General features: G+C 32.1%; 2 protein-coding genes across 7 annotated transcripts; one reads left to right on the forward strand and one right to left on the reverse strand.

Annotated features, from left to right (window-relative positions):
• Positions 1–327: 327 nt before the first annotated feature.
• On the forward strand, positions 328–6366 carry LOC119687724 (tubulin-specific chaperone D). Its single transcript, XM_038102149.1, has 8 exons — positions 328–404; positions 652–818; positions 958–1748; positions 1810–3390; positions 3456–3578; positions 3649–3992; positions 4791–4950; positions 5589–6366. The coding sequence occupies exons 2-8, from the start codon at positions 658–660 to the stop codon at positions 6038–6040; spliced, it is 3612 nt and encodes a 1203-aa protein (XP_037958077.1). The 5' UTR covers positions 328–404; positions 652–657; the 3' UTR covers positions 6041–6366.
• Positions 6367–12374: 6008 nt separating this feature from the next.
• On the reverse strand, positions 12375–22773 carry LOC119687060 (ring canal kelch protein). 6 transcript variants are annotated; one of them, XM_038101226.1, is made up of 11 exons: positions 22566–22773; positions 21458–21910; positions 21217–21366; positions 18327–18728; positions 17781–18245; positions 17061–17709; positions 16708–16832; positions 16085–16629; positions 14903–15496; positions 14464–14840; positions 12375–13436 (listed from the first exon to the last, which is right to left on the reverse strand). In XM_038101226.1, exons 2-11 carry the CDS (start codon positions 21607–21609, stop codon positions 12453–12455), a joined length of 4443 nt encoding a protein of 1480 aa, XP_037957154.1. In that variant the 5' UTR covers positions 21610–21910; positions 22566–22773; the 3' UTR covers positions 12375–12452. The 6 variants fall into 6 exon arrangements, with proteins under 6 accessions (XP_037957154.1, XP_037957157.1, XP_037957156.1 ...); XM_038101229.1 differs by lacking the exon at positions 22566–22773 and adding an exon at positions 22009–22141; XM_038101228.1 differs by lacking the exon at positions 22566–22773 and adding an exon at positions 21987–22141.
• Between the last annotated feature and the right edge of the window lie 1781 nt (positions 22774–24554).

Here is a 24554-nt window from a genome sequence, read left to right on the forward strand (position 1 = left end):
AGCCACCGAAAAGATCTAGTATAGAAGATCGACCACAAAACAATTGTAAACCCTTCACGTAAAGTTTTTTTTTTATAAAACACAATATAAAATTATTTTGAATCTATATTTCATTAGTGTTTGAGGAGGAATTAATGATTTTAACTTAAGAAAATTTTTACTCATTTTTTCATGTAAACAACGTTATCTTCTGTTTTAATTTTTATAGAAATCTTTATATTATCTACACATTATATATTCATTTTAATATATTTGTTCATAGAATAATTATTTTATTGCGTCATTTCGATATTCTTATAAACATTGTAATTTTTATCAAAAAAAAAAAAAAAATTTAGCTTATCATATAATAGAATTTTTTGCTTAAAATTAAAATCCGCGCTGGCAGCCCTGGCAGTATAAAGGTGGGATATGCAATTTAAATTTAATTTAAAACAAAACACCTTGTAATACAAAAACAAAATCATGTGTCATACGAGGAATAGTTTGGAAACAGAACGTATTTATCATTTGTTTGTCATTTGTTTGTCATAGAAATTTGTGTGAAGAATATTTCAGCCGGCACACAACAACTGTCTGGCATTTTTAAAAATATTGTAATTTCTTTAGAATTAATTAATACTTATTAAGTGTATTCAAATTGATTTTAAGATAAAAATGATGATGTATGAAGATAGTGGTGAGGATGTTGCACCCGCAAATACGCTCGAGCATTTCACGGAAGTTGACCAGGTGCTTGAGATGATTAATACGATGAAGTCAACTGTTGAGGTCGGTTTTGAGAAGGAATTCGAGAAGTTTAACAATGTCCTTTCGCGGTAAGAATTCCTGATTCCTCTGTTATAATTGATTTAATATAAGAATATAAGTGTTTGCATAAAATATAAAACAGTTTAAGGTTTTAATCAACAAAAATGGATTAGCCATTTGAAGCTAAATATTAATTTGTTTTTGCAGCTATCAAGAACAGCCACATCTAATAGACCCGCATTTAGAAGAGATGTTAAAGTTGCTATTGGGCAAAATTCAATGTTCTGGTGCGTCCACTCCCGTCATCAATGCCGCTTTTAAGTACATGTACATAATATGCAAAGTTCGTACATACAAAGTGCTGGTAAAGTTTCTGCCGCATGAGCTCAGTGATTTGGAATTTGCACTTAATTTGCTTGAGCAGCAAGATCCCACTGAATTCGAAAACTGGGAGACACGTTATATGTTGCTGCTTTGGATGTCCATTTTAGTGTTAAATCCGTTTCATATGTCTCGTTTAGATGATTTCGATACGAACGTGCCATCAGTCAATGCCGCCATTAATCCTGCTGAACCCAATTTATTGAACTCAGTCCAACAAAAGTCCAAAATGGAACGCATTTACGACTTATGCAAACTCTACTCTGCCTCGCACGACACATGCAGTAGCGTGTGTGCTTATCTTGCTGCTAAGTTTTTGGTCCGTGCTGATATAAAGGAATTGTATTTGGAGAGTTTTTTAGATTGGGTAATTTCTGAGAATAAGACTGAAACAGTTGAAGTTAAGTATGGTCAGTTGTCAGCAGTTGCAGCAATATTGAAACATGGTAAACGGGAGGATCTATTGCCTTATGCTGACAAGTTACTCCATTGGCTAATATTGTGCGATTACAAGAGCAGTTCTAATTTCCTTAAATATAAAAATTACATGAAAATTATGCAACGCATTGGTCTGGTGTATTTGAAACCGCGAGTCGCGTCTTGGCGTTACAACAGAGGTAAGTGTGTTTAGCACAATTTCCTTTTTTTTCAGGAAATTAAAGGCACTTTAATTTATAGGTACACGTTTGCTAGTATCGAATTTGAACTCATCCTCGAAGACAACTGATGAAGATCATGAACATGTATCTCAAAATCAATGCCTTGATATGGATGATGATGTTTATGTGCCGGAAAGTGTTGAAGAAGTCATTGAAGAGCTTTTACAAGGTTTGCGTAGCAGTAGCAGTGCTGTGCGTTGGAATGCTGCTAAAGGCATTGGTCGTGTTACAAATCGTCTTACGAAGGGTATGGCTGATGAAGTTATCGGTTCAGTAATCGACATACTAAATCCCTTAGAACCTCATGAAGCTTGGCATGGCGCTTGTTTGGCTTTAGCAGAATTGGCTAAACGTGGCCTGCTACTACCTTACCGTTTAACAGAATTGGTACCCTTACTTATGCAAGCCTTGTTTTATGATGAGGTAAAAGGCTATATGTCAATGGGGCAGCATATACGTGACTCGGCCTGTTATATGTGTTGGGCATTTGCACGTGCTTATAATCCAGAAGATTTGGCACCTTTTGTACAGCAAATCTCATCTGGTTTATTGACAGTAGCTGCATTCGATCGTGAAGTGAATTGTAGACGTGCTGCGTCAGCTGCATTTCAAGAGAGCGTAGGACGTTTGGGAAATTTTCCGCACGGCATAGAAATCTCTACTTGTACCGATTTTTTTTCGGTAGGCTTGCGTCACAACACTTATCTCTCCGTAAGCTTTTTAATTGCAAAGTATGAAGAATATCGCAAGCCTTTAATCGATCATTTAGTGGAACGCAAAGTTAACCATTGGGATACAGCCATACGTGAACTCACGGCCGAAGCGCTACACTCATTAACGTTTCTTGCGCCAGAATATGTAGCCGCGGAAATATTACCAAAACTTTTCAAACTAGCCGATTCGACTGATATTAATGCGCGCCATGGTTCAATATTGGCCATTGGTGAAGTAACGACAACATTAAGGGAGCTGGAAAAGAGTAAAAATAACCCCAAAACTCTAATAACTGATGAGACACGCATTTATTTAAACCAGTTATTAGAAAAGTTTTTGTTACGCGATTCCTTCAGAGGAATGAGTGGTGAAATCATGAAGCAATGTTGCACGGATTTCATAAGAAACTGTAGCGCAGCTAATTTGACTATTACGAAGACTTGCTTAGTTAGTTGGCAGACAGTTATTGATATGTGCTTGATAAATAAGTCTGCTACTATACGTGACTCCGCTAAAAGAGCATTTGCTAAATTTACTTTAGCGTACTACACATTGAAGGAGTACGAAAAGATTAATACGGATACAATTCATGCCTATATAGATCTAGCCAACGAACAAGTAGAAGAGTCTAGACGTATGGGGTATTTGGGTGCACTTGGGGTTTTGCCTGCTTATATGGTATTTAACGAGGTAGACCTGTTGCTGGATTGTTTAATAAAAAATGCATTACCGCCACCTGGTGTAATACCTTCTTGGGATATAACAGCGCAAGCTTGTACGATTCCTACTGCCATGTGGAGCGAGGCACGTCGAGAAAGTATAAAAGCGCTTAGTAACTTAGTAAAAACTATCGGTTTTGTTGATGACATGAAAAAATGCATGATACGTAAGTATAAAACGCAATATATTTAATAATCTAAGTAAGAAAAAAATAAAATTTTACATAAACAGCTTCATTCGGGCACCAGGATAGATTTGATAAAGTGATGGATTGCTTTCTAAAAGCTATGAACGAATATACTTTAGACAATCGTGGCGACATTGGCGCTTGGGTAAGGGAATCAGCTATGACTGGTGAGTGTGTTTCCATATTCAGTTTATTTCTAATTTGAGGTATGTTATCTTAATAATTGCATAATTGCAGCAATGTATGAGCTTATAACTTCATGCCCCAGGCATCTACTTCAAGCTAAGCATATGCATGAAATTATGGTCAGCTTAGCTCAGCAAGCTGTTGAAAAAATCGATCGTACACGCGGCATAGCTGGACGTATTTTTTGTGATATTATTACTACAAAGCCAGAGTTACCTTACATACTGAATCACCAACGCATCAAGGAGTTGTTGCCTGAAGATTTAAGTAAGGTTTTATGGCTCTTTGCTGATCAAACATTCCCAATATTTTGTTCGTTTTTGGAATTGCCAAGCTATTCCAAACGCATACTACTTGGTGTCTGTGCTAGTATTGGACAATTGACTGAATCTTTAGTAAGTAACATATGTATGTGATAAGATAATTAATAAGAACTGTTAGGGGATTTGAATTCTGTGTCAAATAACTCGCATGGTTACGCTATATTTACAAGTTATCATTACTAAAAGTCATTTTTGAATTGAAAATCTAGTTTGAAATCCGTGTGACCGCCATGTCAGACCCTTGTTCCTAACTTCAGCACCTTTGTCATCCTTCTCTAAATATTCTTGTTTATTTGTCTTGAATTATTTACTATACGCCTCTCTATCTTTTCTTTTGCTATTAATAACATTTCATTTTGTGTATTATGATACTTCTTTGGATTCTATAGGAAGGTCTTCAACAAACACAAGAATTATTAGTTAAGGTATACGGTACGGTAATGTGTCGTATAAAATATCCTTAAATATGTTTATTTTTAACTTCCTGAACAAGCAGTATTGCTGTTATTCTCTAGATATGAGATATTGCTTTTGATGGTTGGCACTTGATCTGGACGTATGACAATTGTCAAGCACAGATGACACCGGTGGTTTGAAGACCAGTTTAAAGTCCTTCTTTTTTCGAGATGGAATTGATAAGCAGTTAACGTAAACTAGACTGTTCTGGATTTTTTAACATAAATTACAACTGTTATTTCCTTTAAGTGAATATTGTGAATATTTAATTATAATTTAATTATAATGTTTAATTATAATTCTTTTGCTGATATTTTATTTTGATTTAATTCTTGTTGGATATTATAGAGTTTCGGATTCATACTATATACTGTACAAAAACTAAATATTAATGCGATTTTTTTTTCTTAATAGATAAAATATTCATCGAATGCCTTATTTCAATACCTGCGTTCACATCCTGAGGACGTTACACGGCTTTGTAAAGAAATTGTAGAAAACTTTGAGGAAAATTTACTGAATGAGCGTGTAACATATCCTTTGCTAAGTTTCCTAGACATATTAATTAGATCTGGTAAGTAATTCATTTAATAGTTTAGTATGTAAATTATCAACCTAATTATAATTAACAGTAATTTTAAATTTCGTTTAAAAATTTAATTTCGTTCAAAATTTTAATTTCGTTTTAAATTTCGTTAAAAAACTCCTAAGGAGAAGTCTCCATTTTTAATATATACCAACTTAGTCTCTGATAGAAAAGTGAATTGAGAGTGAATAAAGCCATTATTTGCACAGCACTATTGGTAATTGTTAAGCTAAAAACCATGACCTGTGTTAGCATCTCAAAAAGTTCGGGCTGTACGAAGAGACAGAATGTCGATTTTGCTTGGAAGAGGATGAGACCCTTTGGTCACATTCAATATCACTGTTAAAGCTTGATCTAGGCAAGGATAAAAACATTTAGCAAGGAACTTTTTTTCCTCTTTGATATAATGTTAGAAAATCCTCAAAGGATGGCTTGAAATGCTCAACGGGCCCGGTTTGTAGCACGAAAGATATACCATGCTTACAGCGCTTTACTCTGTTTTGTTCCAGTATCCTTTTATATTTTATTCTTTTCTTTTATAATCTATTCTAAAAGTAATAACATTTATTTCTTTGCCTTCAAATTGCATAGAATTTATTTGAAATAAATTAAAAATATTTTTTTAGGTACAATTAATTCAGTATTTCTTGATGAGACATCAACATTTGCCGAAGACATTTATCGTTTGGTAAGTGTAGAAATCAAAGGTCACAAGAAATTATATAAGTTCATAGCTGGCGTATGTGTTTATTGCCAACTACTACAAGTTCGTTCCATGACTAAGAAAATACTTTCCAAATTGTCGCTCATTCTGGGTCTGACGCATGTCCACATACGCAAGACTACGGCTACGAAATTATATGAAGCCTTGGCATTATATGGTGAAAATTGTGAAATATCTGAAGAGAGTTTAGACGAAGTTCTAACACTTTTATCAGAAACGGATTGGGGACTTCCATTGGTTGAGGTTCGACCCATACGTAACGAAATATGCGTATTGCTGAATATCAAGCCGCCAACGCCGGGTCCAACAAAGCCAGTTGCCAGCATAAACCATCAAGCAAATCAAGCAAATTAAAATTAGATTTACATAAAACTAAAAATTAGAATTAAACACACTTATAAAATTGTCGGTATTAACTCCATGTAAAAACATCTGTGGTTTATTGTTTAAACACAATTTGTTTTTTCATTTAACAATTGTTACAAAAATTTATATAAGAATAACTGACATATAATAAAGAACTAAAATAGAATGTTGTGTGTGTCCTGCATTTAAGATGTACCTATAATACTTTCGACACATTTCCGTCTGTCTATAGTAGTGCTGGTTCATAGCACTTGCACTGCTTTCTTGATAGTTGGTACATAACTGAAATCAAATTTCATTATTAAAACTCTAAATCCATATTAATTTTAGTTTTAAGTTTATGTTATATTAATTAATGAATTTATTAAAATATATTGTCATTGATAATAAATCCACGAAGCTTTATTTAGAAATGTTTAACTGTTTTATATTTGATAACAATTAACTTAATATCCAGTTACTATAACCTCCTTCCATAGTTGTAACTAGTCATTCAGACATTAAATTATATCAGTATTTATGGAATATAGACCTTTTGAAGTGAGGTGGGTGTGTTTTAATTTATTCTTATTTATCTGTGTGATCGCCAAATCTTTAAAACAAAATAATAACCCTACACTGATTAGCTTTCTTTTTAATAAAACCAATAAATATTAAAAAGTAATTGATAAATATTAGAAAATATGCATCCTACAATACAAAAATCATAACTTTTTTAGTCAAGTCTTACTTTATAAGATCCTAAGACAGTGTTTTTTCTGCTATTGATCTCCTAAATCCAATATTTATGATAAAAAAATAGACCATAGCCGACTAAAAATAAAGAAAATATTGAACAATACTGATAAAAAATGTATTGGCAATTATCAGTTTTCTAAATTAAACTATACAAGAATTACATTGAAGCTACTGCCGAGTTCTGAGCCCTATAACTAATGATCAAGAAGATAGTCTTTGGAAAGCAACGATATATTCAAAACGGCGAATACTGTCGTTCCAAAGAATAGAAAGCAGGACTATTCGCAAAGCATCTTTACTTAGTATTTGAGACAGATCTAGAATTTGAAATTCTCTACTCTGCTACCGATTATATTTTTGTTGTGCAGCTGGTGTATTAATTAGAAGTATTTTTGATCATGACCTTAAAAGAACCAACATACGTTACTCTAAAATCGGGTTGAGACCACATACATATTTATTAAATTACAATTCTCTAATGAGCCCAGCTTTTTGGACCAGACAATATTTGGAAATGTTCACAGATTCAAACACAGAATTAGATACTCATCAATAAGAATTAGAAAGCATTCATTATCTTCTTCGGATTCGCAATAAGAGCGAAGTTTCGAGGATCTGTTTTTTATAAGAATTTTTAAAGACTTAACCAATCGAATTTCTACATACATTTTTATTAAATTACAATTCTCTAATGAGCCCAGCTTTTAGGACCAGACAGTATTTGGAAATGTTCACAGATTCAAACCCAGAATTATATACTCATCAACAAGAATTAAAAAGCATTCATTATCTTTTCCGGATTCCCAATAAGAGTGGAGTTTTGAGGATCTGTTTTTTTAAGACTTTTTAAAGACTAAAACAATCGAATTTCCACATACATTTTTATTAAATTACAATTTTGTAATGAGCCCAGCTTTAGGACCACACAGTATTTGAAGATGTTCACATCTCAATCTTTTCCGGATTCCCAATAAGAGTGGAGTTTTGAGGATCTGTTTTTTAAGACTTTTAAAGACTAAAACGATCGAATTTCCACATATATTTCTATTAAAGTACAATTCTCTAATGAGTCCAGCTTTTAGGACCAGACAGTATTTGGAAATGTTCACAGATTCAAACCCAGAATTACTCATCAAAAAGCATTCATTATCTTTTCCGGATTCCCAATAAGAGTGAAGTTTTGAGGATCTGTTTTTTTAAGACTTTTTAAAGACTAAAACAATCGAATTTGCAGTGAACAGAAAACGGCTTTCTCTGTCTCTGCCCTTAGACATTGTATTGACCCCTATTGACCGACAAATAATAAATAACATTATTATATTTTTTTTAAAATATTATTTTATTTTGCTTATTTGTGACGTAACAAAAGTTATGCTAATAAGAACTTGAGAAACAAACTGGAACACAGTAAACTCCAAAATTCAATATTTGTTTATATAGCTTAGACTTAGAATTGTCTTCAGATTTATCCTATACAGTGCATGTACAACACTGTATGTCAAGGAAATGTTTGCAAATTAAAAAAGTTCAAATTTTCTTTATTATCGAATTAAATTTATGTTTTTTAATAATGAAATCTTTCAATTAATTTAAAACCAATTTTTGCTTACATATTCTTAAATATATATGTATCTATTTTTGTATGACAAACATTTTCTTGACAAACTACTATATATAAATATAATATTTATAAAATATAATATAAAGTTAAGACATTTTCTATTGAAATGAATAAATATAATAAGCAGTAAATATTTTAAATAATTATTAATTAGGTTGAAAGCAATGTAACAAAGCAATATATAAGTTATATATATTATAGAATCGGGTAAATTGCTTAATGGTGCAATAAAAATGTAATGATTACATCTAAGTTTATATATCAAAAACTGACTATATTATTATTTACGAATAATCGAATAATTTCAATATTTAAAACTCTAAAAACTATAAAGATTCTTATTATTATTAATAATAATTTATGTTTATTAATATTAAATTTAAAGCGAAATTACAATTGCTAAGTATATTAATGTTTAATGTTTCTCATTCATTGTGATATGGATCATTATTTATATTAAATTATTTGCATATGTATACGTATATATATATATATATATATTTATTACTATATTACTACTATATTAATTCGTTTATTTTGTTACTGTTATATGCATTTAAAATTTAAAATGAATGTGAGAATATTTTAATTTGACATATGTTTCCTTAATTTCGATTTTAAAATCTTGTGAAGAGCTAGACCTATTCAAAAGAGAACATAATACATATATCGGAAGACTAAGATTTCTAATTAAAAATTAAATATATTTCTATATATATATATATATATGTCTGTGTATGTAAGTATGTTTATTAGGTGTTTATATATTGTATAAAATATATATTATTAAAACTAAAATTGTTAAATATGTATATATATAAAAGAGCAATTAAATACCGAAAGTATGGTGAAGATTAGTTCCATAAAAATACGAAAAACCAACTTAATCAGTTGGTGTCTATTAAATAAAGAAAGATAAAGTTATAATGTTAGGTGATATACTACCACGACTCCGGTAGTAGTTTAGTATTGTCTACTATGCTAATATATGCTAAGGAGTATTAAAAGAATCAAAAGCGATTGTTTCTGAAACTATAGGAAAGATAAAATAAAATTTTATAGCTAACACATATTGCAGAATATTGTACATAAATACTCTTTTTCTATTTCTATTGATAAACGGACAAAAAAGTACATTTTATAAAGTTTCTCTCACTTTTACCTATTCCTACTTTCCTATCCTTACTTTCCCATCCTATCCCATTGTGAACACTAATTTCTGTGGATAAGCGGACTAAAAAGTATATTTTATAAAGTTTCTCTCACTTCGAACTATTCCTACTTTCCTATCCTTATATTCCCATCCTATCCCATTGTGAGAATAAGATCAAGTTTAATCAATTAATTTAATGTGTAGGATAAAAGTTATTTTCCCAGTTAATAGTTTTAAACAAATAAATATAGTGTTTTAATAGTGAAACTGATTTTATTTAATAATAAGTGCAAACAGAATCATTTATGGCAACCTTTAAGTGGCATTCTTAAGTTTTCCTAACAAAGTGGGAATAGTATAAAAGTATAAAGATTAAAGGTATTTTAGGTAGCGAAGAGAAATTAGTGTCGATGGATTGATAGAGTCAGGTGGTGTACGACCACAACAATGCCAAAATACCAAAATGTTTTGGACATCTTATGGGGATTATGAAGATTAATAAGAATGACTTTAGAAGCAAACAGGAATTGGCATAACTCAAATCAAGAAACACCTCTGCAGCAACAGTGGATAATTGGATAAACGGTTTTGAAGCTGCAGTCTGGGGAATAGATATAGCAACTATACTAATAAAATAAATGAAAACAATATTTTGTGATTTGCACTATTAGAAACTCAAAATCAGTTTTGAAAGGATAATTTTTTTATAAGCAAGAGGTTATAAGAGGTAACAGTTGTCTGGTATAAACTTTAAGCTGTGGTACATTTCATACGATAAATATAATTTGAAGAATAATATGTACGAGAAAGCAGTTTTTATAAGTAAAAAATAAATTGAACCAAACATACATGTTTACCTACCTAAATGTATAAATTGATGTAATTGGTTTTTGGATTTTTGATTAAATTGCATAATTAAGTAAACAATAGTTTAACGACCACTGCCATTAAGGTTCTTGTTGTAATAGGCTTAACTGATATTACAACGTCAAAATAACATTAATAAATTGATAGTTGATAGTATTAGCATAGGGACACATATGGAGGCACTGCATCCTGATAGTTATATCTACTTCTACTGACTTTAGGTTACTCGCAAGTAATTCTGCATGAAGTTGCTACTTTTATACGATATAAGAGTCCAGTAATGCAGTAATGCGAGTAGACTATCCTTGAAGATTCCAATAGAACTTGTTTCTTTCAACTTATAAACAGAATTTTAAATTAATAGTACAATTTATTGTCCATAATTATTGACATAATATGGCTTATTATTTCTGATTACTATGAATTTAAAAATTTAGAAACCCGCCACGTACTAAAAATACATTCTGATTCTAATAGAATAGAAATATTTCAATAGAATAGAATAGAAAAACAAATAAACGACAAATGCTAAAACATCATAATATGAAATCATTGTATGGTAGTTAGGCTGTGTAGTTATATTTCAAAGCTAGGATTGAGTGTTTAGTACAGCAAGTCAAAAGGCAAGACCCATTAATTGTGTGATAAAAGCATAAATAAGTCGTATGTTTTAGTTGCCTATAAGCAAAATATTTTGAAAAAATGGTTGTACTATAACTATACTAGAAGAATATAGGTAGTATAAGAGATGGATGTCTATTTAATGTATTAACTTCGTGAAGCTTGCAGAACTTGTATAGGCACGAAAATTGGGGCAGTGAATTTTAAACATGTACATAGTAAAGTAAATATGCTCGAATACATTATTTTAACTTAAATATAATCGATAATTTTAAACTGAAATTACATTTTAATATGTAAATAAAATAAATATATAATTCATTCGTAATAACACTTTCACTGGTGCAACCGTTACGAAAATTATATATACAATTTCAAAATATTTATGCGGGATTGTTTTTAATTTGTTTACATGCAACATTTTTAAATAAAATACAATTTTAAGCATAAAATTTTATCATTATTAATAAGTCATTTGGCATTGCAATAAAGTCCATAAATTTATATAGTAATTATTAATATATTAAATCATAAAACAAATTGATTTCATGTAATTTAACACTTCGATATAAGAAAGCAAAAATAATTTATTATTTTTAATTGAATATTCCTCTTTTGTAAATTTCGAGTCTCCATAGTGTTGCACAAAGCTTAAGTATAACTTATCATTTTAAAACTTACGATATTTATAACAATTGCTAATTACTATATATGAAATCTTATTGTGGCCACCATATGACATGGCTTCAGATGTGAAGTATTTAATATTTCAATGCAATAAAAATTTTACTTATAGATCTATAATAATAAGCTTTTCAATCATTTCAATAATAATTGTTTACATTGTTTTATATTTAAATTTAATAATTATAATATTATTCATAACATAATTGTCATTATAGCATATTATTATATGCATATATTTTTATATTTTATTTTTTCTATTAGATATTTTTGCTTATACAAATATAATTATCTACATTTTATACTAATTATTGTGATATATATCTACATATATATATATATATATATATATATATATATATATATATATATATATATAAATTTTTGTATCAAAATGTATTGCTTTAAAACATTTATGATATTATGAATAATTTTTCTTATATTTTGTATTGTAATAATTATTAAAAACTATATTCACATGTTTTGTCCGTGGCAACAATTTCAGAGACCGAAAGTGAGTTCTTAAATTAAAGCAAATAATTAAAATAAAACAATTAGTAAAAAATAAAAAAAGAAGTTTTTCGTTTATAAAATAATCAAAAAATAAACATTATTATTTTTTTAAATATAACAAAGAAAAAATTGTAAAAAATATATACTCGTATAGGTAACGTATATTTCTATAAACGTAAAAAATACTTTCAGTTTTTGTGTGTTTAGTCATCATTTTGTTGTTCAGTGTTATTTGTTGTTTTTGTGTTTGCTGTGTCAGTCTCAATATCTGCTGCATTAGTACCAGATGGGGTGTTGGAGGAACTAGCGGTACTAACAGTAGTTGCAATTTCCACAACCATCTCTTCACCCGAAATTGTTGTTGCAACGTCGTTGGAATCGACCAAAACTATTGAAATGGGGCTCAAGTTCTCACCAACAGCTCCTTCAAGTTCATCACAATCGATCGCTTGTTGCTGTATTAGTGTTGGCATCGTTAGAGTTGCTGTGTTAGTGTTGACGGGAGGAGAACCAGCAGAGCTATTGGTGACAACAATAGCATCAGATGTGTTCATTGTTGTTGTTGTCGTTGTCGTCGTTCCGTCACACTTTGTCACTTCAACATTTTCCAAGTTTTGGACTTTCGTGTTTTTGGGTTTAAAGGTATTATTCTCTGTGTTAAGTTTATAACTCTTGAAAGGATCTCCATACTTTACTTGACTGCTTGTACTATTATTGCCACGCAATCGTCTTTGCTGTTGATTATTGAAATTTGGACTTTCGGAACGCGCACGTTGCAATTGCGGGCGGGACTGTTGTTGTTGTTGCTGATAGCTATGCTCGTAGTCACGTGAACGCCCAAATTCGAAACCATTTTGCCACTGAACATGTACATTTTCGTAAGAAGGATCTTCATAGCGATAGAACTCCCGACGGTTGGTGTTGTTTGAAGGAATTTCTGCTTCACGTAGACGATTTAATGTACTATGCAATGGTCGCTGTTGTAAAGTGCTTTCCCGTCGTAAGGCAGCTGCAGCCGCAGCTGCGGCGCAAGGAGCATGCATTTCAGCACGTGCATTGAAACGTACTATATCCTGCGGCATCCTGCCTAGGCGTGGTGTACCATAGGGATTTGTTAGTTGTGAGGTTGACGTGGTACCATCACAACCAACACAATCACGTGAAAACATAAAGTTGAAGTCGATTACCTGCAACAGAAGAGAAAAAGTTTAATAGAACGTAGTTTCCAGAGAACAAGCTTGGTTAGGTTAACCTAACCTATGGGTCTAAGTAGACTACACAAAATAAATACACATAAAAACATTGTCTGTTTCAATACAAATGAAATATGGTTGTTGTTGTTATAGTAAGGGAAAATATATATAATATATATAACGTGATACGATAACGTGAAAGGAATTAGAAATACGAATACATAGATTAGGATGTGGTAGAAAAAAAGAAATGTGAAAAAGAAGTGTATTGTTTGAGAACAATTGTGAATTAACGATGAATGGAATAAGAAATGGACCTGAAATAGCATTAGGACATGAAAACAGATGGTTGGTAGATTTGCAGTGTCAAAACACCGTGGGAATTGACGCATTTATATATTGCCAGTAATTGTGTAACATATGGCTATATTCTGGCCTTAATTCGGCTAGGAGAGTTTTTTGCGCACAGAGAAGGCATTACTCTTCCCTGGAGGTTTTAGATGGCAGCCTGTTGAGAACTACGTTGCTATGCAACAGTGGTCTTGAAAGAGGAAACTGAATAAGTGTAGAGGACTGTTAGTCTATGTTGTATTCGATCTCACTGATGTTGGTGTCGATATAGTCATGACACGAAAAAAGCAATCGAGGGACACATTGCTGAGGGGGCTCTACTGATAAAGTAGAGCAATTGTAAAGTGATTGGTCATTCGTCAATTACAACGACCAAATGCTGTTTATCACTCGCAAAAAATACTATATGAGCAGAAATATAAAATCATTGTAGTTGGTGTAACAAAGCGGGTTTCATTACTTTTTCTATTAATTAAAATATGAAATTATATCTATGAAGATCGTATATTCAGTAGCAGCACTAATTAGTAGTTCCAGTGCAAAGGTTTGAGTTAAACTTAAGCTCTCATTACGATTTGTAATCGCAACCTGATGCGGGACTTGATCACAATTCATTGCTTCAAGTGCAGTAGTGTTGATAATAATTCATAAATAAAACACAATTGTTTACCTTGCAATCGGGACCTTGTCCAATCCATAAGGGTAGCCATTTATTAACTAGTAACCATTGGAGGCTCGATTTGGATATGCGATTCAATGTACCGTTATTGTGTTCAGCACTACTTTTAACTGAACTTGGTTGTGCGACCGTACTCGATGTCTTTTTATTAACAGCATTCTTGACGGTTATAGATTTTTCTGCAGTTGAAGTTTGGCTATTGCTTTTGTTGGCACTAACGTTTGCATTTTTGATTTTTGGTATTGCGCCAGTTTGTCGATTGGTTGTCAAAGTCTGAATCGCATCATGAACAACTGTGCTGGCTACAGCAGTTAAAGGACCTGCTGAAGCTGATCTAGTTTCACGTTCCTTAGACATATTAGGAGTACCTTAAAAAGTATAAAAAAATAGGATAACAAATAAAAAACCGGTTTACAGTAATTTTTAATACCATTAATCACTGATGCTTGTTGTAAAACATTACCGTTGGTTGCACCAGTGGTTGCTCTATAAATGTTACTCATGCTCTGAGAGTTTTCTCCGTGCAAGCAGCTAAAGAAAGATGAAGCACTGTTTTTGACGTTATTAGCATCTTTTTGATTTGTTGACATGACAACGTTGGCGGCTCCATTACTGACACTATTACTGCTTAAGACACTACTAGTTGTGCTACTACTTGAGCTATTATTACTACCAGCATTTAAGCGTATATGACCAACTGTGCCAAAGTGAGAATGCCCCAATACTGCGTAATGGCCGCCTAAATTGAAATGATCAATATTACCGCAAGAGGAGCTTAAATGCCGTTCAATGCGACCAATTCCATGTCCAATCACATTTAGACGACCATAAACGCGCGCCCCACTGCCTGTATTTCGGTAGATGGGCTCATCGCGTATTTGTTCGTAAATATTTTCATAACGTAGTGACGGTTGATAGTTTAAATTATAGTAATTATGTGACTCTGTGTCATCAAAGCTACGTTGGCGTGGGCAAGTATAAGCAGATGATCCAGTAGTGTAACGTGCTCCATTGAAACGATTCGCTGAGAAAATATGAAATTACAATTATATTATTAACAGAGACCGAAAATAACAGTTATTTCAAACATTTTTAAGAACAAAAAAAAGTAGGAACAAAAAGTTCTCTAAACTCATATTTAAATATATAGTTATCATTCTAACAACTTGTATCCTTCATAATATGCATGCTTTTTATATACTCATACACAGAACAATACAAAAACAAAAATCAAAAATAACTCTTCACGTTGGTGCAATGTGTTCTTAAACACATTTTATATATAATTACAAAAACAACTACCTTATATGAAAAATACATTTTATATTTTCATTTAAAAATAAGAGTTATTTTTGATTTTTATATTTATAAGGAAAAAATAACATTTATTTGTGCTTTTTAAAAAAACTTCAGCAGAATTTTAAGAGTTATTTCTGCGTAAAAAATAAAAAGCATTTGATAATAATTATTTTTGATGAATATGAATATTTTTTTTTTTTGAGTTTTATTTTAAAATGCGAATAATAACAGTTTTAAGGTGATTTTTTATTTTTTATTGATAACTGTTATGAATCAGAATTTATTAATGATAAAAATGCTAACATATATATACCTCCATGTAGGTCTAACTGAAAGTTTCTTCGAAAACCTAGACCCGAACGAACTGAACGTGGCACATCATATGCAGGTGAGTTAGTGTTTGTGCGATCGTATAAATCGTTGCGGTAATGTATGCTCGATAATAAACGTTGTTGTAGTGCATTGTTATTATTAACGTTACTTGTGTTATTGTTGTTATTGTTATGGTTTGGAGTTGTGGTGTTGGCGGTTGGGTTAGCAATAACTTCATTTAGTGTTTGTTGTTGTTGTTGTTGTTGTGATTGTGGCTGTTGGTGTAAGTGTTGTGGTAAGTCATCAGCAGGGGCGACAGCAATGGCAGCAGCTGCACCGGCAACTGCGCCACCAATAGCAGCATTATATTGTTCAATGGATTCGTAGATATTTTCATAGTGTGGATGATTTTGCTGTTGTTGTTGTGCACCATTATTATTGTTATTGGTTGACTCGTTACGAGCAAAACCAATAGCGCCTTCAACAGTGCCTTCAGCTTGGCTGTTTTCATCATCTACGATACCACTTGCTGCTGCCGATAGTTGTCTGTTAAAAAAAAAAATTATGGTTAATTAAGTAATATAATATTAAATAAATAAATGTATTAATAATTAAAGAAATTACCGTGCTGTCGCACCCTGCTCTTCCATTCACATGGGCTTATCTATCATACACACGCCCGCATAACTGCGACCAATAGTCATAGCAGCGGGCAAAATACGCCAAGTATTAGTTTCGGGACAATAAACCTACAGCGAAAGAAATAAAACAATTTTTTGATTTAGATATAGTTTCTAGTTCACAATTAATTATTAAAATTAATGAAGATAAGTGTATTGGTCACTATTTTATTATTGTATACTTTTACTATTAATAACAAGTTTACTAAACGAGGCTATATATTATTTTTCGCATAGTGAGTCGTATAAAAACAAAGCATATATATTTTCTTAAAAAGTTCTTAAATACAAACTTACCTCAACAGATGCTAAGTTTGATGTGCCATCATCTCCACCAACAACATATAACAGTCCTTCATGTGCTACAACACCAGCATTGCGACGACAGAACGCCATATCAGAAACCGAATACCAACGATTTACCTCCGGATCGTATGCCTCAACGGATTTACGCACCATCGGCCCATCGTGGCCGCCAACAGCATACAATATATTGTTCAGAACACCAACGCCAGCACCACTCCGATGTGCGGACATGTCTGCTACTTCTGTCCAATTTTCGGTTTCGGGATTGTAACGCTCGACCGATGAGAGACATTGCCGTGAGAAACCATCATAACCACCAACAGCATAAAGGAGACCATTCACAACACCAACACCAACAGAACTACGCCGTGTAGACATAGGTGCTATAAAGCGCCAAATTTCTGTTTTCGGATCAAATACCTCTGCACTGCAAAGACCGCTTGTACCATCAAATCCACCGACAGCATATATACAACCGTTAAGCACAGCAACACCCAGTGTCGAACGTCTGGCTTCCATGCTGTTCGATGCCGACCATTGATCAGTAGATGGATCATAAACGTCAACAGTACGTACACGCAAAGAACCATTAAAGCCACCCACAGCATAAACTTTATCACCCAGAACAGATAAGCCAGCACTAAATCATAAAAAAACAATAAGGACGTAGAAAAATTTTGTTGAAATAAAAATAAAATCCAAGTTTATTACCGACAACGACGGTTGGGCATTTCTGCAGCTTGATACCATTTTTCCTCTCTCAGATCATAACATTCAACTGAACGTATGGCCTTAGGAGCTTGTCCGCCGATAACTAATAATATTTTTGGCAGGCCTACTGGTTTCCTTGGTATTGTGCGAGCAGATTTGGTGTCGTTTGGAAATAAGTGATATGTCAGCGCTTCAATTATTAAATTTTTGCAATTAAGGTTGCCATCCAGTAAAGGTTCCTTATCAACGCGTTGCGTTATGTATTCTTTTGAAAGAAACGGCAATCGCACATGTTTCATTAAATCTGAGGTGTACACCTCGCGTACGGCGGGATCATAACGTATCCAAGATATCACACATTCAAATACTCTTTCCTCTGTTGTTACTGATATACGATCATTTTTTATAAGATTGATAACCTGCTCATGTGATAAGTTAAGAAACTCATCAAACTGTATGACTTCACTGTCAAATAAAGATGAGAAATGTGTGAGATACAAGCATTATTAAACTCTTTGAGCATTATGGTTAAATATATATACTCACTTGAAGTGTTGTTCAATATACGTATCTGCATAATTGAATAAATCCACACAGCCGTGCATATCAGCGAATTCTTTGATACCCAGGCAATTGCTGGCATCTAATTGTGTTTGTAAATAATCACAGCAAGCGTCACGAACGTCAGTCAATTGCAAGTGATTAGCAGCAGTCAGTAGTACTTGTACGTTATCCTCATTCACTTCCACCGTGGATGTGTATACGTACTCGATCAACAGTTCCAATGCGCGGTAGTCAATCCCTTTGAGGGCTATACGAGTCTGCTTAGACTCTTCAAACCCGGTAAACATGGCACAAAAATAGGGACTACACGCAGCCAAAACCATTTTGTGTGCGTGTATCTCAATGTCATCCGCAACTAAAATTACATCACAGAGTATATTTTTTCTGAAAAAAAAAAATTAGTTTTTAATAATAAAATAAATTTCTTTAATATGTAGTGTTAGTTAAAGTAAGACTGACTGCGTATCTATATCGGTGCCCACAAATGAAACCTATCCATCTAACACTGAGATGTGTCACCATCCCTACCGAAAGTTAGGTTAGATTAAGTGATTCCGTAAAATTTAAATATACATAGACTGACTAATGCATTGTGATTGCGCTGAAGAACTATTACTTCTCTGCCGTTAGTTCGGCAATGAAATCTACCCTTTCATAAAATTTTCAAGTTTACGTAAACAAAGCTCATAAAGTTCATACGGGATATTTAGGAATACCGACTCTACATCCTACAATAGGTGTAGCTTCAATCAAAAAAAGAAAAACTAATAGGTAGGTTACTGGTTCTTAATAGACTGAAGCACTACACTGTATAGTTTCATACGTTAGTCATCGAACTTAACTAAGGAAGCAGATACTCCTACTTCGAATGAAGTCCAAAATGTCACCTGACATATGAGGATATAAACTCTCGGGAGACATAATTCTGGGCCGTGCATTGAATATTGTATAAAAACTTACAAGTATATAGCGATAAAAATTTACTACATATATTTGTTATTGACTAGCTACAAAAGTATTGAATAGGTTCAATTAGAATTAGCTTAGAATTCGCTGATACCTGATACGTGTATTAGGAAAATCGTAGTGCTGAGCCTCCTTATTGACAAGTAATTACGTTAAAAATTATAGACTCTTATGTGTACGGCATAAGTATGTTTAGTACCAAGCTCTGATATTAAAAAAATTTAATAATAGTTATATCACTCGCAATGCTTCACAAAGATAACTGCAGAACAGATTCTAATGCAGATGCAAACTTCGAATATCTTGGCAATTTATTTAATAGGAAGTGTGTCAATATAATAGGAAGTTATTGTTGCAACCTACAGGGATCTGCTTGTGTAGTCTCTTTGGGATGTGGCGAATGGCACTGTGGCCAAAGAGTCAAGTCCAAAAGGTAGATTCGAGTAAACCCGACCGTTTTTAAAAATGTTGTGATAGGAAGCTCTAAGAATTGCTAGAGTTGAAGAACTATATATTGATGATTAACATCAAATCTAGGACAAACTAGTGTTTTGTTTTTTATATTCAAACAAATAATTATTATAATTTATTGGTATTAATAAAATTATGTATGCCTTTAAGATTTGAAATTAGGGCTTTTTGTTTCAGTTTGGCGCACATAATTGATTCATGTTATTATCAAAGACATTCACACCGAGTTCGGCATCTTATGGATTGATTTTTCCATTCGAGCAGTATTTATGAACATGTCATTAACATAAGTATGTTATGAATTTATTTTGTTAAAGCGTTCGTTGGAAGAATTCGATCAATGACTTTTCTTATGGTTTGGCCATCAACCGTCGCTTTTGGACGTAGCTTAGAGTATTCTAAGCATTTGTATTTCAATGCCTTAATGAACTATGATAAAAATTTTCCATTCGATATAACAAAGATATTCGAAATTCATGTAATCGTCGCAAACCTGTTCGAACGAGTTTTTTTAAGTGGCTTGATTGGCCGTAAAGAAACTCAGCAATACTTTTGAAAAATGTATTTGATAATTATTTATGTACAAAGTAGCGACACAAAGCACACGTACATATGTACATTTCCAATAATATTATTTAATTACAAATTAAGTTGTTTTTGTTGTTGGTGTTATGTTGTAATAACTATGATTACTTTGTTACAGCTTATAAAAATATATAAATATTACAACAAATACTTCATCTAATACATTCATCTAATACTCTATAAATATGTTAAGATATTATTAATAATATGTATTATATTATATACATATAATTGTGATTTTACAATTAATATAAGATGTTAATTAAAATATGCAGACAATGACTAGGCAATTATGTGCTAAAATTTATTTTTTAGAAATTTAAATGAATTTAATTATATTCAAAATATTCGTCAAACTACTGCTAAATGAGTTCAAGTTCACGGCTACCGTTTATGTTTATGAATAGTCGCAGCCGTAGCCGCAGACGCAGCAGCAGCAAAAACAATAACAACAACAATATGACTGTTAATAAGATATATTAACGGCAATAGCAGCAACGACTATGAGAAAAGCAACAACAAAATATAAACAAAAATCAAAAATACATAAATTAATTATAAATAAAAAAAAATTTAGGCAAATATTATGGAAAGCAAATGCGGAATTGATCGGAAGTGAGGAGAAATAAATAAAAATTAATATTAACATAAATGTGTTAAAATATAAATAAATACATTAAATGTTTAACATAAATGTTAAATGTTCATGTAAATAAGTAGTAAACAAATATACAAATATGCATATATGTATATGGTGTATATAAGCTAGTGTAGATGTACATAAATTAAAGGCGTAATTATATATTTATAACTACAATTAAAATTCTTTTGGATTGGGTTTGCAACATACTTTCGCATCTCGTTCATGGCCTCAAAGGATCGTGCGGTGTGTTGTTCATTGTGGTACTGGCCGACCGAGCGATCTTTGCCATTAGGACGTTGTATGTGTTTTTGCGAGCTCTCGTCTAGCGAATTTTGGCTTGCATAGCGCAGTAAGCAACTGTAATAGACAAAAAAACAAAAAAAGGCATTTAAATTGTTGTTGTGGAAACGTTAGTATATTACAGCGAGACTAAAGTGTGACAACCCACCTGCCCCTTTCCATTACACCTTCGGCAGCTGGATGTTGTGCAATGTTGCCAGCGCTGGCGCCGCCACCGACTGCGTTGTTATGTTGATTATTTCCCAGGTTATTCATGATGCCAACTGTGTACTTGGTCAGCAGTGCGCTTAGAGATAGCATACACCAGCCTCAAGTGTGGCCAAATCAGCCAACAACAAAAAATACACTTTTGCTTTTTTGTTTTTTTTTTTGTATTATGACAATAATAATTAACTTTTCATAGATTTCTTCAGCACTTGTTTTCCTCTTTTTTAATATTTTATAAAAATATTTTGTGTGTATTTTTTACTGTTCTTTTTTCTGTGTGCTTAATACTAAGCTTCCTTTTTGCTTGTTTTCTTTTGCTTATGCTGTGTTGTTGGTTGTTTGTCGGCAGTTAAATTTTTATTTTCCCTTTTCTATTCTTCTTATGCACTTTTACCTAATTGCAAAACATATTTTTATTAATTTTAGTTAAATAAGATTTTAATTAATTTTTGGTTGTCTTTTCACGGAACTGAAAGTATTTTTTAGAAATACGGGATTTTTTGTGTTTTGTATATTTTTCTACAAACAATCCCCTTTAACGACCCGAACAACATCACAACACATTCCCGCAAAAACTAGTTCCACTTTCTATATAACATCAACTGCAAGAAAATAACACCAGCAACAACGCCAACAACAACAAAAACAACATAACAACATTAATAATAACAGCTTTGACGTTTGTGTACAAAGTACGCAGTGTTGTACTCACCAGCGAAGTGTGTTCGAAATTTAAATGCTTGAGTGGATGCGGCAAAACAATATAAGCAAATTTTAAATTTTAAATCATATTAATAATTAATTAATTAAGATTAATTAAGATTTTATAATGTATTATGCGCTATCTATTAATAAATTTTAATAAAAATATATTGCAAAATTCTATATTAGAATGAAATATTTTCAATATATATATTTTAAATACATCTACGCTAATGTATTATGGGCTATTAGTTAATAAATTTCAATAAAATTTATTATAATAAAAATATGCTAAATTTCATATTAAAGTGCAACATTTTTAAGACATGACACAATATAACACTTACTCATCTTCGTTTTGTTTAGTCAAATTCGAGCAATTATTTTCACTCTCAAATTGTTCGTAATTGCACTAATGTTTTTATTCGATACGATATTTTTGAACTCTCTTATAATTTTCACCAGTATTGATTTCTGGTGTAAGTTAATTTATCACCCAATCTTTTGTAACTAATGATATACTTTGACAGCTCGAAAAATATAATTACACTTATTTTTTTGATTATTTTTACAAATATTGTTTTCATTTTAGATATAAAAAGGTAACATTAAAATTAAAATAAATATTAGATTACTACGATAAGAACTCTTTGAATGATATCTAAATATCTCTTACGTTTTACACCTCGATTACTGCGATGCGAATTTAGCCGGCAGTGCTTTACAGTCTAATAGCAGGAATTTTCTCAACCCGTTTCTATGAGTGATAATAGCGGATTCAAATCTTTTACTGTGATTTTCAACCCATTCTAACGCAAACATAGATGGTTTGCAAGTAAATTTATTCTTTTAATCGTGGTTCATTCAGTAAAAATCTTAATTTCTTCATTATATATACTAAACGAAAATTGATCTTACACATAAAAAATCGAAATTATTAAAAAAATGAAGGAAAATAACTTTATTTACAGGTTCATCGGGGAGGTATGCAGATCTGAGGTCAATTATTGCTTAGTCTGATGAAGTGATAAACAATAACCTAGTCAAGGCGCAAAGAGGGGTTTTGAAGAAACCTCGCAGTTAATAGAGAGTAAAAGTGCTCTGGTGCACTGACTCAACTACCCTCAACATAATAAAGTGAAAATCTAATATAATTCTGCGAAAGATGGCGTCTACGCTTAATCAAGGTGTACTATATAATATACCAAGATCCTTTATTTAAATTTTATTGAAGCTGTGAGCTGTGTTGATTTAATCTTCTTTTGGTTGCTCTGTTAAAATAAGATATAACATCAAAATTGGCTTTTAAGACAATTTCTGTTAATTCCAGAAGTTGTGGAAGTCTGAACTTTTTTAAAAAGTTTTGTTTAGGTAAAGCACTTAAAGGACTTTAAAAGCTTCTCTAACGCTAAGCTTGAAAAACTATTATTTTGTGCACAAAAGCTCAATGAAAGTTCTTACTTTTGTAGCTTCCAACTTCATTTGGGAAAGGCTTTCTTCAGTCTTTAATTTCGAATGCATCTGTAGCTTTCCTGTTGAAGCAAGAAATTTCTTTATTTCAGTTGCGTACCGAACGCTCAAAAGAACGGTTCGACTTAGCTAGATAAGAAGAAGCAGAGTCGAGAAAATATCCGGAAGAGTAATTAAAGTACGTGTGAAGTGTAAATCATTGTTAATCTACTGCTTTTGATTAATGTGAACATTTCTGATAAACAGTGTTATTTGTGGTCTCAGTAGCAATAACTTCCTCCTACTATTGGTAAGAATTTTTCAATTTTATTATTTGAAGTGCTCTTTTCAGATTTCATGACCTAAAGGCGTTCTTTAGTTCTTTAGTTTCAAAAGCGATGGTTACTTTCCTCTTGGCGCTGTTAGTTAGGCATCCGGTAGTTGTAGTTGCTGAGGCAGCGACTTCTATGCCTAGTGGCAGCAGTAGCGTGTAGGGATAAGATTGTCTCCGGCAAGTGTCGCGACATTATAATAATTTCAACTGAATTTTTTTGCTGTTATTTTGATTACATTTTGCCGGCATATGGCGCGAAATAGCGGATGCCAAGCCGTACGCACGATAAGAAATTTTAATATTTTTTGTAGTTAAATTTTGTTGTACATAGAATAGAAGGATTTTCTGACTGTTGTTTTTTTTTTAACTCTACGAAAATTCAACGGAAATTGAAATCGCAAGGAATATTTAAGATGTGAATGGAGTACTCAAGTGTATCGGTTCAGGATGGTCATGGTTAGTGCATGCAAATATCTGCAAAATCATTCACTGTACTTTTTTGAATTAGAAATGCATACAAGAAGAGAATAGGGTGCGACCCATTCAGAGTCAG

Source organism: Teleopsis dalmanni, chromosome X (assembly GCF_002237135.1).
Source record: "Teleopsis dalmanni isolate 2A chromosome X, ASM223713v2, whole genome shotgun sequence".
NCBI lineage: Eukaryota > Metazoa > Arthropoda > Insecta > Diptera > Diopsidae > Teleopsis > Teleopsis dalmanni.